The sequence below is a fragment of the Vicugna pacos genome, chromosome 24 (assembly GCF_048564905.1).
Source record: "Vicugna pacos chromosome 24, VicPac4, whole genome shotgun sequence".
Classification (NCBI taxonomy): Eukaryota; Metazoa; Chordata; class Mammalia; order Artiodactyla; family Camelidae; genus Vicugna; species Vicugna pacos.
The window spans coordinates 20,658,354-20,676,243 of NC_133010.1; the positions used below are offsets into that span (position 1 = coordinate 20,658,354).

Sequence of the window (17,890 nt, forward strand, 5' to 3'; positions counted from 1 at the left end):
GGAATGCTCATCTTAATTGTCTTTCACTATACACAAATCTACACCCAAATCTTTCCACTTTTTCCATGATCTTTCCCAAATATGCCTCATTCAAATTCTTTCAGCATCACAGTCTCTTCATTAGGTCCTGGCATGATTCTCATCTAAATTAAACACTTCCAGATGTTTGAATTCCAAAAAACAGAAAAATTAAAATATAACTAATTTATATAATTATACATTTCCATAGGTTGCCAACTTTGTAATTTTTAAATTTCCAAATGAAAACATCAAAAAACTGTACCATTTACTACTACTCTTGCTTCTTAAAGGAAAGTACATTTAGTTTTTTAAAAAAGTAATAAGAGAATTTCAGATTGAAAGGCAGTCTTAAAGTAGAACTACTTACTTTATGAACACTCCACCAAGTACTGCTACTGGTTCTTGGACCCCATGTTTGGGAAACTCGGGTCAAGCCACTGTTGTTGAATGTTGTCAAGATCCTTTTTATTCACATCTTGTTAAAATCATTTTACATCTTTCCCTACGGACTGTAATCATATTGCTCACATTATAAATTTTATAATTCCCTCTTTTATACAGAATCATTTAAATCTGTGCTATGTAAATAATACAATTGTGAAAATAATACTATTTGTTATTGTATTAGCATTGGATAGTGTTAGCATACCCAGCAGTTCAGAGTGGGGATTCTGAAGTCAGACTGCCTCTGTTCCAATCTGGGTCTGCCATGATCTTGAGCAAGTAACATATCTTTCAGCACCTCAGCTTACCCTTCTACAATGTGGGTATAACTATAGCAGAGTTCTTGTGAAGTTTTAATGAGATATTATGTATGGAATAGTGCCTAACACATGGTAAGCATTCTGTATGTGTAATTAATATTATATATGGTATATAATATATACACATGGTATAAATATAAATATATTTATACATGGTATCAGTAGTTTGCAATTGCACTTAGGATCTTAATATATACTTTAAGGGTGATCTCAAATATCCACAATGCTTTTGAAGAGATTTGTAACAATTAGACAATAGAATTTTAAAGTTGGAAAGCAACTTTAATGTCATATAATTCTACTCTATTATAGATGAAGACTTTTCTATTTAAAAAACAAAAACAAAAACATCGATACAGAGTCCATCTGTCTTACGGTAAAAGACAACTGGTAAGGGGATTACAATAATCAGATTAGTCTTGTAGATATTAAAATACATGGGTCCCACATATATTTCTAGTAGCTTTGCCAGATTGGTTTTCAGTCCCACTTACATTTATCAGTGCCACTCATGTATTGTCTTAGCTACTTGCTCTTTTTTGTATGTGTCCAAGTGGAAAGCAGCATTTCACTTAACAGTTCTCTGAGAAACAACAAAATTCCTAAGACTACCTAAAAATGGTAATAAAAAAGAACAGGCAGGGTTTAGGAAATTTATTTTAGGGCAACTGCCAGATTTATTTTAAGCCCTATGCTTAAAAATAAATTTAATTCACATGACTGGCCTAAAATACTGGAGCCAAGAAAAGTCACTGCAAAAACATTTAATGAAATACCTGAATTTTGTCTAGTTTGTCGTCTTTGGTATGATTTTTGTGAGGACTTACTTCCTATCTTGATTTATACAGTGGATTTTATATCTAAGTATCTCTTGTATCCAACACAATGAAAACAGAATAGACTTTTTTCAGACAGTATAACATTTTCCTAACCTCTGACTCACATCAGAAAGTTAGTGGAGTGTTCAGATGCTGTACACTGCTTTTATTTAGAAAGGCAACTGGTTCATCCATAGCATTTCCTGTAGCATTTACCCAGTGGGGTAAAACATCCACATTTTCTATTTCTAGCAGTATTTTATTTGACCTATGAGCAAAACTGAAGATTGATCAGAAATGAATTAAGGTAACTTTCCTACCAAAAGCAGTGAGGAACGTTACTTCATTAGCAGATTGGTTAACATGTCTCACCCTCTCTCACACCACAGTCAATGAAGGAACTGAATTAAGAGGAAATGCCCATTATTTTCATGTTCTACTTCAGTCTGGTAAAATCACAATTCTGAGTTTCACTGTTTTAAAATTGAGACGCAGGATTACACAGCAAGAAGAGAACTGCAGGGGGAATGTTAATGGTGTGGGAGAACTATCATGGATAATTTTAAAATATTGATTTTCTTTCTATGAGATTATTTTCCTTTTTTTTTTTTTTAACTAAATTAAGCTTGACTTTCTATTGACTGTATCTCCCGGAGTCACTATTTTAATGCTCCCCTGACACACATGCTCGGTTCAGGAGGGTTATGTAGTGCGTTGCTTCGTAATTTTCCCATGGAAGCACAGACGGGTTAAACGATGTGTGTATGGGGTTCACGGAGGGCCAACGATGAAGTACTATTGAAGACTACACTCCGTTGGTGCTAAAATGCGGGTGTCTGCTGGAGAAAAGGCATCTTGTCTTAAAAAAAAAAAAAAGCCTACCTCCAAAATAATAAAAAGCACCCTTTCTGGCCAGAATTCTCCTGCCGGCTGCAGCCCCGAGGAAACAGAGCAGCGGCACCGGCCAGGACCCGACCGGAGGCAGCCAGAGCTCCGCCCCCGCCCGGACCGCCGCCGCGGCTCAGGAGCCCTGCGTGGCTCCTCGGAGCCTGCCGGGGCGAGGGCGGTGCCGCCCGCCGCACCCTGTCGGCTCCTCCCTGCTGCCAGCCTTCCCAACCCGCCTGCGAGTCCCGGGTGCGCCCCGCCTTCCGCTCGGCGCGCCCCAGCCCAGGCCTGCGGAGGCGCCTAAGTGCGCGCGCGCGGCGCCGGCCCGGTTCCCCTTCCGAACGTCCGCGCCCCGCATGCGCAGTCCGCGCCGGCGGTCTCCGTTTGTTTGAACAGGAAGGCGGACATATTAGTCCCTCACGGCCCCCCTCGCCCCACCCCCCCCAAGCGTTCGCCGCCGCGACTCGCCCTCTCCCCAGCCGGGGCCGCAGCGCGTCCGAGAAGCTCCCCCAGCAGCAGCCGCCGGGACCCGACTCTCATCTGCCTCACCGCCGGCTCGCCAGCCTTTCCTCTCCTGAGTCTCCATCGGGCACCGACCTCGCCCTGCCCCGCCGGACACCGCGACAGCAGCCCCAGCAGCGCCGGGACAAAATGGGAGAGTGAGGCTACCCCGCGGGGACCAGCTCTTGGCCGAGGCGGATCGGTGCGTCGGGCCGGGCCAGGTGGAGCTGGGGATGCGGGGCTAGACCGCCTCCAGCGGCTCAGAGCGGAGCGGGCCCGGCCCGGGGCCCAAGCGGTGGCGGCGGCGGCGGCAGCAGCTGGCACAGCTCCGCACCCGCCCTTCGCTTTCGCCTTTCCTCTTCTCCCTCCCCTGCTGCCCGGAGGAGTCTCCACCCTGCTTCTCCTTCTCTCCCCCCTCTTACCCATCTCGGGACCGGGAACCCTCCATGGCGAAGGCAGCCGGGGCCCGCTAGACTGAAGCACTTCGCGGAGCGACGAGGCTGGTGGCGACGGCGCTGTCGGCTGTCGTGAGGGGCTGCCGGGTGGGATGCGACTTTGGGCGTCCGAGCGGCTGTGGGTCGCCGTCGCGCCCGGCCCGGGGTCTGGAGAGCGGAGATCCCCTCAGTGAGGGGGAGGAGGGGAACCGGGCGCACCTGGTGACCCTGGGGTTCCGGCTCCTCCGCCCCGCGGCCACGAACCCACCGCCGGAGGAAGTTGGTTGAAATTGCTTTCCGCTGCTGGTGCTGGTACGAGGGTATTGTCACAGCAGCGGCAACATGTCGACTGGGGACAGTTTTGAGACTCGGTTTGAAAAAATCGACAACCTGCTGCGGGATCCCAAATCGGAAGTGAATTCAGATTGTTTGCTGGTGAGTAGCACTGTTCTCTTTTGCTTGTCTGGGGTTCTGTATTTCCTTCCTCTTTCAGTCTAGTTAGCTGCAAAAGAACGTTTCAGGTGTGCAGAATCTTAGAAGACACTGGTGTTTTCCCTGAAGAATCTTGGAGTACCACTGAAATCTTGTGCCCTGCCCTTATTTATCATATCGACTGGCTCTGTACTAACTGCTCTCTGAACTTTTGGCTCTGACTCATTTCATCGTTATACAAAAGATACTTATAAACCTCTGTTGCAGGCATCATATAAAGTTACCATGTCAAAGTTATTACTACCTGTATAGTTTGTTGAATGGCGATCTTAGTAATGTTCGTCATTCTGATAGATTTGACAGTAAGATTGGAAAAGACTGCTGTCCATTTACAGCGGTTTAGCTCCTTGAGAGTTTAGGTTTTAGACTTGGTAGTGACAATGGAGAATCGATATTGAGGAAGTGATTTTTGAGCCAAAATGTCATAGGTGATTTGAGTCTGAATGTTTTGCTTGAACACTAAGTGTAAAAATCCAAGATAACTGAATAGGTCATCACAATATTGACATCTTTTACAATATTGTTGGTTATAAAAGTACCTCACATTTATTTTATCATTAACTGCCTTTTTTGGTGGTGGTGTGCTTAACATTATAACTTATAAAACACTCTAAATAAGTTTTTATGATATAAAAGGCCAAAATACAATTTTAAAAAGTCTTCAGTGGTTGATAGCATGGATAATTATCTGTAAATAATTGGAGTTTTTTAATTTTGTCTATTTCCCCTAATAGTTATGAACTTTTTGTTTCTCCTTTTACTTTACTGAACAACTAAAAGTTATGTAATAATTCTTTTTCAGTCCAAACAAAACCACATAATCTCAGAAGTTGCAAGGAGTATGTAAATGGATAGTAATTCACAACCTTTTCAGGGAATTATCATTAGATGTACATAATATTTGGGATTAAGATTAGGTGAACTAAATAATGCCATTCAGGGGAATAATGCCATTTTAAAATCTCATCTTGAATCAGGAGAATTATGTAGATCATTTAAAGTTAACATACATTTCAGTTACTCTAAATAGTTGTGTTTATTGTTTAAGATATATGGTTCTACAGAAAAATTTCTCCCCAAAACGTTCTAAATTACTCTTAAGTATTCTTGACCATAAAATAAAAGTTGTGGGTTGTATGTTTGAAATGGTTCACCCATACTATGGATGCTCTTCATGTTGAGAAACAGAAATGAGAGTTGATGTTTATTACATTTTATTGAACATTTTATTGAATGAGAAAAGTGGAAGGAATTAAACCATATTGGTGAGGATTTCTATAACTTTTAAGAATTCTAATTCATCTTTTAATATTTATCCAATTACCATGTATCTTTGATTTTATTTTGCCTTTTGATCTCCTTATTCCATGAAGCATCATTACAGGGAGGGTTTAGTAGTTTTGTGGGGTTTTATTTTTGTTTTTTGGTTGTCTTCTAGCCTCTTGCCATAGCTTCTTTTGGTGGGAACCTCACAGATTTATTGAAATGTGGAAGATATAAGGAAATACAAGTCATGGACTCTTTCCTTGAAAGTCCAACCTATTTAGAAAAACAAATCCTGATCACACATACACACACACACAAACACAAACACACACACAAAGCGGAATACTTCACAGATTGAGAAAATATGTGATAAATTTCAAATAATTGGTATAGGTAATATACACTCTTGGATATTGAAAGGAAGAACTTACAGTAAGTTGATAGAGCCAGACTATGCTTTATGATGGATGGATGGGATTTAGGTTGCTGGGCTAAGTTGTTTAGATTTTCTTCAGTCTATTGTGGCTATTAAATATTTATAAATAAGACTGTGCCATGATGAATGAAAAAGATGAATCTGGTAATTGTGTGCAGGGTAGGTTGTGTGGAAAGAGACTGGAGATGGGGTGAGATTGGGAGTTTTTTTGTTGTAATAGTCCAGAAATGATTGAAGCCCCAAAATTGGGGCATTAGAATGGGGAAGGAAGAATTGGTGGGATTTGATTGGCAAGGCCTGGTAGAAGAAGGAACCAGAAAGAGAGAGAATAGTTAGATGATTCTAAAACTTTTAAGCCTTTTTTACAGGGAGACTGATGAAAACATGCGTGAAAACCACAAAGTTGGGTTTGGAAATTGCTTGGGAAAAATAGGCAACAGATAAGTTCAATTTTAGATTTGTTATGTTTGAGGGAATAGTGGGACCACCACAAAGAAATGATCTGTAGACTATTAGGGATATGAAACAGATCATAATTTAAAGATAACAATTTAGAAATATTTCTTCCTAGACGCAAGTTAAAATTGACATAATGATAAAATGGTAAAAGAACAAAGAAGAGGAGTCAAGAAAGTAGGCAGTCAGGGCCTCTCAGAGTTAGGACAGCCAAATACCTTGGGGACCAAGACCTAAAAGAACATTTTGAAAAAGAGTGAGGAGGGTATAGCCCAGTGGTACAGCGCATGCTTAGCATGCATGAAGTCCTGGGTTCAATTCCCAGTACCGCCATTAAAATAAACAAGTAAATAAGCAAACCTAATTCCCTCTCCCCCCAAAACAACAACAAAAAATTCTTAAAAAAAAAAAAAAGAAAATAGTCAACAGGCAGATTGCTCCTCCCTCCACTCTTGCACCTTGCAATCTTACAATCTTGGCCCTTTTTTTCTGTTTAGTTCCAAAATTGTTTTTTGATAGCTCTTGGAATTTTATTATATTGTATCTGAACTTGGTGAAGAATGAATTTTTCTTTGGAGGCAAAATCCTTTTTCCAGTTTTGTAGTATCTAGCATGGATTTTCTTTGCATGATACTTTATGTTTATCATTAAGCGTTGATTTATTCATTCAGCCATTCAGAATGTCCTACCAAGCAGCTTCACCTTTTTCAGCGAGTCTGTTCTTACTTTTCCCTGTCTGGACTTTGGACATCTCATGTACTGTAGGAACAATACCCCTTTTAAATTGATTGCCTTTCTCTATTAATAGATTTTGGCCTTTGTCGGTGTATTTAACTGATACTTATTGAGTATATATTATGTGCCATGTGCAACACTCAAGTTCTAATGGTTTTTTTGTAATCTCAGAAAATAAAGTTGTCAAATTATGTTTATTCTCCACTTTCTTGACTTAGATCCACTCTTCAGAAATGGAAGTTCCTACACATTGTGGTTTTAGAAGAGTTTGCTGGCAAATGTCTTTTAAGTTGCCCATAAAGAAAACAGCTTTTTTTGTTGTTGTTGTTGTTGAGTTAGTAGTGATGAGTATTAGTAGTTAAAAAATAATATAGCTCGGAGAAGCCCGTATAAATAGCTTCTTCACTTTTCTTGAACATATAATTTAAGAACTAGGTAAGTCCATTTTTCATATTGCAAATATAAATGCTAAAATAGACTGCAGATACTAAGGTAATATTATGGTAATTATTCACTTGTTTCCTAGATTATCCAAATTACTCAACGTTGGTTTTCTATAAGTCAGTTTCATCCCTGTTTCCTGATGTTTCTCTTAATGTCCATGTTATAGTTTATAATGATTATCAAGAGCTGTTTTCCTTTCCCAACTTTTTTTTAAACTTTAGAATTATTTTATCTAAGACTTGTTTAACAAGTTTTGAGTACTTCTGAAAACAGCAAGGGATGGAGTTTATGGTTAATTTTTCCAGAGGAAAAAATGCCTATGATTTGTAAACTAAAAAGGAAAAACAAAGAGAAGGTTACGTGTATATTTGTCTTGAAGTTTGACATACATTTCTTGAAAATACAGCTGTCTTGACTGTAGCATCTTTAGCACACTGCTTCAGGATGTCAGTTAAGAGTATGACTTTTTCCTGGTTTTTGTTTAGCTGGTGGAGGTGTAGCAATGGGTGGGAAGCATGGGGGGAAGGGAACCAGTAACAGTGTGTACTGAGTTCTAACACTGCTGTCTCCTTTGTACAGATTTGTTGCTACCATCTTTCATTAGTCATAGTTTTTTAGAATGTAAAAGACAAATGTAAGTGAAGTGTTGAGTGTTTGTTTTTGAGTTTTTCTTCCTTTAAATTCTCTTTTTCTGGACTTCCTTGACCTAGTGTCTTCCTGTCTTTTCATTGCTGACTTCTTTTTTTCTCGGCCTCAATCTTGGGGCTATAATACCTTTCTCTTCACCTCTCTTGGAGAATTATCCGTTCTTACATCTTCAGCTGCTATCATCTCTGTACCCATGATATCCAAATCTTAATTTTTTAATCTTTTTTTTATTTTAAAATCCTAAATATCTGACTGTATACTAAGCATCTCTGCTTGGATGTCATGTTATTATTACTCAAATTCCTCATATTCCCAAATAAGCTTTGTCTACATAACTTACTTGTTTCATTATTAACACTACCAATATGCCTGTCACTCAAGTGGAACTTCTGATGTGAACTTTGACAGTCCTAGGTCACATGTTGGGTTATTTCAAAAGATTGTGGCTAGCATTCCAGATTCTAGATTATTGCTGTATAGTTCCTCTTGGTAGCCTCACAGTTGAATTGATTACATTTGGGATTATACTACTGTTGGTGGAATGAAAAGATTTGAGGTTATTAAATCTTTGGGCCTTAAAGCTATATGCTTGCCGGTGTTCACAATTTATAAGTTTTTTTTTTTCTGACCTCGCCCCCACAGTTTATAAGTTAATGGGTGTTACCAGTATCAGTTGCATATCTGGTTAGTTTGGACCAGACTGTTTTGATGTTAATGTGTTGCAAGATTTTTTTCAAAAAATAAGTTACTTCATTCATTCAGCAAATCTTTGTGTAGGGGCTAAACTTGGATTCAAATGTAGGTTCTGCCATGTACTTACCGGATGATTTTAGGTGAATTATTTTAACCTCTCAAAGCTTCTTTCATCTTCAGGAAAGTGGAGGGATAGTAGTGCTAGATCGTCATAAGGATTAAACAATATGGATGAAGCAATTATCACAGCGTATGGCATTTAGTAAGCATTTGTTAACTGGTAACTGTGATTTTTATCTTATTTATAGTATTCCTGTTATGTGCTAGTCACTGTGCTTAGGCTGGAAGTTGATGTCTATTGTCTTCTCTAAATGCAGAGTAATTTATCTGGCACTTCAAGCCATGTCCGTAAATTCATAATCCAGCTGTAGTTTACTGAAGTGTCCAAGCCAATTGTTACTGAAAATAGAGACATTTAGATGGGATTTAGTGGAACAGGGAGAAATAAATATTTATTCATTTAGTCATGATTTATAGCATACCTAATTTGTGCCAAGGACTTAGACTGACAAAAAAGACAGTTGGGGGCTGGTTTGGGAGATTGAGTTATTTTACTGTCTCTCTGTGTACCTTATACTTTCACCATGTGTTCTGTAAATAGGCCTTCTTGCGCTGCAAGAACCCTGTGGGTGTACAGAGAGGTGGCTCAGAGTAACAGCTGAGACATGAATTGGGCCATTCATTAATCTCTTGAGTCAGAAATGTTTTTAATCCAGAAGAAGGAACTACATATAGCATTTTATAATGAACAAAGAGTAAATTCTCCATTTTAGATTAGTTTTTGCATAACTTTACAGTTTAGTTTTGTTTCATGATTATAAGTTTTGATATTATGTTTATATAGTAAAAACTAGAGATTCTGGTATATATGACAGAAAGGCCCACATATCACGAAATATTACATATGGAGTTCTATTGCTGAAGGTAGTCTAGTGGCTTCTCTTCCCATTCCCATTCCCACTGAAAAAGAGGTACATCCATTTAGTTTAAGCCCAGAACATAGCTGATGGAAACCCCACACATGTGTGTACAAGAAGATGAAGAGATACTGCTGCATTTCACAATGGAAAATGTTTTTTTAGATATCCTGTTAGCTTGGTATGGTGAGAAGAACACTGGGCTGGAAATTCAGAGCATTGGCATATCCTTGTTTTGCTATTAACTCTTTGTGTAACCAAGTAAATCTTTTCTCTTACTTAGGCTTCAGTTTCCCCAATTAAGTTTCGGGCTGTATGGTTGCTGTTGTCCATTGTGTCTCTGAAAATTCTATAAGTCTTTGTTTATTATAATTCCATAAAAACTTTAAAAGTTGTGTTATTGATTGATTATTTAGGAAGGAAAATTAGAAAGTTAAATGATGTTGGGGTAGAAGTATAAGAATAGGAACCATCTTTGGTGTTATTTTTCACCTAGTTCTGTATAGCCATAGAAGATCATCCTGAAATAATTTTTAATTGTTATATTTAGCACTTTTTCTTTTTTTTGCATTTGTGACTTGTGTCGTAATTGTAGGGGATTGTACTTTTTGAAAAGAGAAAGTAGTAATTGAGTTACTCATTTGTATATATTCATTAAAATGTACACATATACTAGTTTACTTCTCTAATGTATCTGCCCTGTTTGGGACTGTGAAGTAGTAAGAGTACATTTTCATTACAGATTCTAAACAATTAGTAGGAAGTTAGGTGTTCAAATTAATGTCCAAAGTTTGATGTCTTAGGTGAGAGGTTGTCTTATGTTTGTATCATAGTTTAAAGAGTAAACTAACCTGTATCCCTCTTTATTCCTATGTTTATTTATTTTTATTATTTAACTTTAATTTTATCGTTATTCTCTTACTTTATTTATAGTCTTTATTCCATATTTCCCATACTGACTTTTGGCAAGAAATTGAAATTTTTTCTCAGATTGTTCTGTGGAATTAATTTTGAAATAATGGACCACAGTTAACTCTTCTTTTTTCTCTTTGCTGTTATTCATTCATTCAGCAAATGTTTATTTGGTGTGTACCGTGTGCTAGATATTCTCACAGGCACTGGGGACACCGTGGTGAGTAAAAACAAAGGGCCCAGCCTTCATGGAATTTATAGTTGTAGGAAAAGGATAAATTATGAGCAGATAGGAGTTGGGTAAGGCTTGAAAGGGAGGTGAGAGATATGATCATGTCTTTCCTTTAAAGTTTGGGGTATATTTAAAGACTTGTGGTAAGGTAGTCTGAGTGTATAATTTTCAGATATGAGTCTGTAGACTGTCTGTACTGGATTCACTTGAGGACTTATTAAAAATGGAGCCTGGGTTCATGCCCAGACAAACAAAATCAGAATTTTTGGGGATGAGTCCTAGGATTCTGCATGAGATGTGGATTCTTAGAATGCTTAAGTTTGAAAGCTGTGGCTGTAGTGGAAAGAATATGGATTTTTGTTTTGTTTGGTAATTTTATAAATGAAAAATTTCAAACATACACAGAAGCAGGGAAGCGAACTCCCATTACCCAGATTCTGCAGTTTTCAAAATTTTGTCACACTTGCTCTATCAATCACCCTTTTTCTTGCCAAAATATTTTAAAGCAAATTCCAGATGTTGTCATTTTATCTTTACATATTTCAATAAGCATCTCTCAAAAAATTTTTTTTCTTACTTTACCACAATGACCATTATTATGTCTAACAAAATTAAAAGCTCCTTGATACCATTACTTCCCAATTTATATTCACATTTCTCTGGTTGTCTAAAATAATATCTTTTTTACAGTTGCTTTATTGGAATCTTGAACCAAAGTCTATGTATTTTTTTTCTTGGGTCTCAATGTAGAGTAGTCTCCATCCCCCCCACCTTCTCTCCCACCTCCACCCGTCGTCTTGTTGCCAAAACTAGGTCATTGGTACCATACAATTTTTCACATTCTGGATTTTTCTTTTTATTTCCTTGTGACGTCATTTAACCTGCTCCTGTATCTCCCATGTTTCCTGTAAGTTGGCAGTTAGATCTAAAAGCTCGATTTAATTATGTCAGCTTTTTAGTCAGAAGTATTTCATAGATTGTATTTTCTTTTGCATCACATCAAGATGCATATAAAATCTGGCTCATTCACCTGTTAGTGATGCTGCGGCTGATCAGTGTGTTCAGGTGGTGACAGTATGTAATAACTTCCTTTGTAAAATCCTTTATCAACCTTTCATCTAATGGTTCCAATCCATTTATGATTTTTAGCTGCAGCAGTTATTTATTAGGAAAAGCAAAATAATGGTTTTCTAATTATATCATTCATTTCACATTTATTAACTGTAGTTCTTCTGTTAAGAGAACATAAGAATTTTAGAACTCACTCATCTGTAGGAATACTTGCTTATCATGAACTAGAGCTCATAAAGTACAGGACAAATGCATCAGTCTTTCCCTTTAATTACCACTTTTCAGAGTAAGGTTTTGGAACCTGAGTGTGCTAGACCTAGTGCAAATTGAGTATTTAAGGGAAATTTAAGAAAGGGGCTATTTTATTTTCAAAGGTATAGACAATATTTAAAGAAATCAGTAGGGATAGTGCAGTACCCTGGCCAGCTTTTTATTTGGTTGTGTGATCTTAAACAAGTTATCTAACTTCTTTTGAGCCTAAATATATTTAGTCTGCAAAATGAGAATCATGATAATATTTACTTCATGGGTTTAATCATGAAGACTAAGTGGAATAATTTATATGCAAATACTGTAGATTCATCCAGGTGTTAACAGGTACTCCTTTCCTTGTTCTACTTTTATATTACAGATTTGATGAAGGTTCCAGTGTAGTTAGAAATACGAATATTGGATGGAAACTTGGGAGAAGAGTGGAGTGGGATTCTTTATTTGAAATATTTCTTGAATCTTTGCTGTTATTGCTGCCCTACCCAAGTTCAAGTTTTCAGCCTAACATTCTGCTGGGACACCCTGGCAGTTTGCTGATGTAATCCATACTGTATTTTTTTTTTTAAACTTTGGTGCTTTTTGTCTTGTCGCCGTAGTTTATCTATTTACTTAGTCTTAATTCCTACCATTCTCCAAAATAGACTGTTCCAGGTGGATTTTCTCACTTTCCACAGTATGTTGCCTGGTAGGAAAGAGCAGCCTTCACTCCCTTTAAGTTCTCCCCCATGTCCTCCTTGCCAGTTTTCTCATCTTTATAGTCTAACATAAGTCAACTGTGTTATACTGTTATTTCTTTCTTGAAATCATGCAGTATTTATAATCTGTCTCATGTAGTTTAGAACTTGATCAGAACTATCTTGTATGAGTCTTAGTGTTTGTCTTACCTCTCTAATGAGAATTTCTTGAGGGCTTAGTAATTCTGGACATTATTATTCAATTAATACTTGTTGATTGCTGTGAATGATTACCCTCCTCCCTACCCCTATTCCTCTGATCTTTCTCTGAAGTAGTTAAGACTGTCAAGTTATATATGATAGATCTCAACTTGAACTTTCCTAGGCAAAAAATTTATAGATTCAGGGAAACCTTATCTCATTAAAAGGAAAGATTCACTTGAACTTCAGTAAGAACTGGAACTTGGGCCTCAAATGCAAGCAAGCCTCTCTTTATTCTCTTATTCTTTCTTTATGTTGTTATTCTCTCTGATTGTAGACTAATTTTAGTCACTTGTGGAAAATATGGTTGCCCAGAGCACTAGAGCTTTATAGCTAACAGCTTCAGCTTCGACCACTGACTAAATCTTGGAGTTTCAAATCCAGAGCTCTGGAGCCAAAGGTGCATTGGTTCAGCTTGGGTTGGGCACTCACCCCTAGACTAATCTCTTGTGATAGGATCACATGAGAACTGTGAGAATGGGGAGGCAGTTCCCAGGAAAATGAAAGTAGTGGGGCAGGGCAGACTATAACATAAGATGTTCATTATTCCACTCCTTCTCCCTTCTCTCTTTTTTTTTGACCTTGGATAAGTCTGTGAAATGGAAGTAATAATAATTTATTTCATAGTGTGGTGGTAAGCATTAAATGTGATCATCTATAAAGCAATAGTGTAAGCAGATGATAAATGGCTGCCCCTGGCTCCCTTTGCCCTCATGCCATGTGCTCATCTGGCCCGGCCCCAAGGCTTTTTTGCCCGTAGGAGTTTATCCGGCCACTCCAGGTTGTGAACTGGTCCTTTGGCATTATCCTACTCAGCCCCAGCCCCCGTGAAGAGAATGAAGAAGTTATAAACCTCATATAGCTTTTCTCATGTGGTTTTAGAGTAAATATTTCTTATAACTAAATGAATTATAACTATAACCTAAGTGAAAGCAGTGGGCTTGTTCTGTAACTGTGGTGTTCACACTCAGAGCCTGCCCCTTCCTTTCGGTCGTCGCGGCAGAGTAGCCGCTGAGCTCAGTTCACTGAAGGCTGTGGGCCGATGGAGACCCTGCTCCTTTTTACCTGTGTTAGTCAGGAATCTTTGCTGTAAAGGACTGAAAACCCAACCCAAATTAACTTAGTGAACAATGTTTATTGCCTCTGAATACTTCATAGGTAGACTCTAGCTTCAGGAAAGTATTTTCTTCAGGGCTTAAATGATGTGACTGGGAGCTGGTTTCCAAATCTACTTCTTCACTGTTACCTCCCTTCTCAGATACATAACTCCTTGTGATTATGAGGTGCCTGCTATTAGCTTCCAAGACTCCTTGTTCAGGTACAGTGGGAAGAAAAAGTCTTTTCTTCTAACCTTCAAATAGAGTTTCTAACTCATCTGGCCAACTCAGGTCACGTGCCCATATCCGAAGCAGTCACGGGGTGGTCTGATGGTAAAAGTAGGCCTAGGCCTCCACTCTGCTCCCATCTCAGAACCAAGGGTGGGTGGGTCGGCTTATCCTGAGATGGAGCATTAGAACGCATGAGGGAGGGGTGGAAGCTGGAGTTCAGTTTCCAAGATAAAGGGAAATGACATGCTCAGTGGTCCCAAACAAGAAATGTCTGCTACGTTAGATGGAGACTCCTCATCAAGAGAAACCCAAGTTATGATAGTTATTCTTCCTTCTCTTTTTTGGAAATGACTTTTCTTACTAAATTGTTAAGCTATCTGACATTACAGTTAGAATAACTATTGTTAACTAGTTGCCAAAGACCACCAACTTACCACCACAGCTGGAATAACATTTGGTCCTTTAACAAAAGGATGCCTGTACACTGCTTTGCCTTAATGATAAGTCTTTGGGTGACTTCGTGAAGGATTTCTAAATGCCTGTTCATAGATCAACCACATCAAAAGCAAATACAGATTCTTGCAGGCCTCATCAGCCTTATCATATGAGGACTGGAGTTGGGAGATGTAGTATGCTGAAATTTGTATTCTTAACAGGGCCTAGGTGATTGCATAGCCAGGTCTGGGAAGGACTAAATAGTCACCAAGTAGCTAGACATTATACCTCCTGCATGCACCTCACTTGGGAATCTGCTGTGAGGAAAACAAAACGAAGTAGGATTGGATAGGAAAAACTTGCCATCCCTTTAAGAAATTATTTTCTCTTTTTAAACTTTGTTTTAAAGAAAAACAAGTTATATGAAAAAGAATGAGCATGTTTTGAAAAAGCTGGCTTTGTTTTATTTTGTTTGGTTGATCTGATTGGGGGGAATCTGATAAAGAATCCAAATAGTGTTACCCTCAACCATCATTGTAACTCCCTAGTACCTTGTTCCTTTGCTGCTAGAAGGAAGAGACCTGCTATTTTCTTAGATACTTGAAGAAATTATTTAAATGTAAACAAGCTATGAAAAAATAGTTTTATTATATTAAATAAATTTTTTTTTACAAATTCAAAAGAGATTGGAAATTTACTATTCCTATGAGATTAAAATTTTTTCCTAAATGAACACACATTTTAACTGCTTAAAAAGCTCTTAGGTTTCTGAGCTATTATATACTGAGATATTGGTGCTTAACATGTAAGCTCCATGAGAGTAGGTATCTGATTGTTTTGTTCACTGATGTATCACTAGTTCCTGGAGCAGTGCCTGGCATATTTTAAGTTTTCAGTAAGTATTTGTTGTTGAATTACTAGAAAATGTCTTTTTTTGTTAGTTTCTATGATGAAAGCCAAGAATGGCTGAGGTTAAGAGATATGGTGTAATTGGTAATTTATTTAAATATAAGCTGTATCTATTCTAGGGGGATAATATATTTAGAAACTATTAAAAATATGTATAAAGATGTAGATGGGTTCCCCCCATCCTCCAATATCTCTGAATTGTAGATGAGAGACTAAAAGTCAATAATGTTTATTTTTATAAGACTTTGCACGTTCATTATTTAATCTTTACAACAGTCCTGTGGGCTGGGTGATGCAGATATTATTCCCACATTATTAGTGAAATTAAACCTTAGAAAAGATAAATGAATTGCCTAATAGCATATAGTCAGTGAGTGGCAGGCTTTGTGATGCTTAGTCTGTAGTGGAAAGAGCACCAAAATTGTAGATAGCATGCCACAAAGAGAAGTGTTTCCACAGCACCGAGGGAAGTGCTTTGTACACAGAATGCGCTAAGTGAAAAATATTTAAATTGAAAATTATGGTGATAGGTAAAGAATGGAGTGGGGAAGGTGAGATATGTAATAGTAGGGAGAAGATCTTACTGAGTGTTTTTGCCCATTTTTTAATCAGGTTGTTTTTTATTACTGAGTTTTGAGAGTTCTTCAAGTATTCTAGTATGTGTGGTTTACAAAAATTTCCCCCAACATTTGGCTTGTCTTCTCATTCTCTTACCTGGATCTTTTGCCTAGCCAAAGTTCTTATTTTTGACCAAGTCTAATTTATCAAATGTTTTTTAATGGATTATACTTTTTGTATTATGTCTCAGAAGTTTTTACCAAGTTGTAGATCTCAAGATTTTACTGTTATTTTTGTAAAAACTTTGTAACATTTAAATCAGTGATTCAGTTTAGTTAATTTTTATAAAAGATGTTATATTAAGTATTATAAGTAATCTAGAGATTATTTAAAGTATACAGGAGGATCTGTGTACCAAATATTCAAATACCATGCCATTTTATTTAAGGGGCTTGAGCATCTGTGAATTTTGGTATTTGAAGGGGTCCTAGAACCAATCCTCCACAGATACTGAGGGAGTACTGTATGTCTGTCCTTCCATGAACAGCACACCATCTTGATTATGTCTGTCTTTCCATGAATAGTATACTGTCTTGATTATTGTACCTGTGTAAGTCTTAAACTTGAGTAGCGATTATTCCTCCACATTATTCTTTCAAAATTGTTTTAGCTTTTATAGTTCCTTTGCTTTTTCATACAAATTTTTAGAAAAATCTTGCCTATATCTGCAAAAACTCTTGCTGGGATTTGATAGCAATTGTGTTAAACCTATATGTCAATTTGGGGAGAATGAACATCTTCACTATGTTGAGTTTTCCAATCCATGACCATCATATATCTATTTACTTAGATCTTTTTAAATTTCCTTCATCAGTGTTTTGTAGTTTTCAGTGTAAGTCCTGTGCATGTTTTGTTAGGTTTATACCTAAATATTCCTTTTTTATTTGAGTAAATGTAAATGGCATTGCATTTCAATTTTGGTTTCTTCATGTTCATTGCTAAAATACAGAAATACATATTATTTTGCATGTTGATTTTATGACCTTGTGGAACTCACTTATTAGTTCTAGGTGTTTTTTTTGTTTGTTTTTGTTCTGTAGCTTCCTTGTGGTTTTCTGCATAGACAATCATATCACCTGTAAATATGGGCAGTTTTATTTCTTCTTTTCTGATCTGCATGCCTTTTATTTTCCTTACTTTTATAAGCTGGCTGTGAGTTCCAGTGCTATATTTAATAAGAGTGGTGAGAGAGGACATCCTTGCCTTGTTCTTGGTTTTTGAGGGATATCATAGTCTTTTACTATGAAGTATGATGTCAGTTTTAGGGGTTTTCTTGTAGATGTTCTTTATAAGTTGAGGAACTTCAGGTCTATTCCTAGTTTTCTGAGAGTTTTTTTCATGAATGGGTGTTGGATTTTATAAAATAGTTTTTTTTCTGCATCTGTTGATACCATGTGATTTTTCTTCTTTAGCTTGTTCATGTAGTGAATTACACAAGAAGAGAACTTGTAAGATTTATTCGCAGCAACTTTCAAATACACACTACAGTATCATTAACTGTAGTCACTGTGCTGCACATGATGTCCCCAGGACTTACTCATCTTATAACTGGAAATTTTCAAGCCCCAATTTTGCAACTAAGACCTCTTTCCATTCCAGGCCCATATCCC

The 17,890-nt window shown here is 37.6% G+C and overlaps 1 protein-coding gene across 1 annotated transcript in view; it reads left to right on the forward strand.

Annotated features, from left to right (window-relative positions):
• The first annotated feature begins 2,820 nt into the window (after positions 1–2,820).
• ROCK1 (Rho associated coiled-coil containing protein kinase 1) overlaps positions 2,821–17,890 on the forward strand; it is a 108,028-nt gene continuing 92,958 nt past the window's right edge. The window contains exon 1 of the mRNA XM_006205119.3: positions 2,821–3,858. Within this exon, the coding sequence (XP_006205181.1) occupies positions 3,766–3,858 (93 nt within the window). The 5' untranslated portion in view covers positions 2,821–3,765. The remainder of the gene's footprint in view (positions 3,859–17,890) is intronic.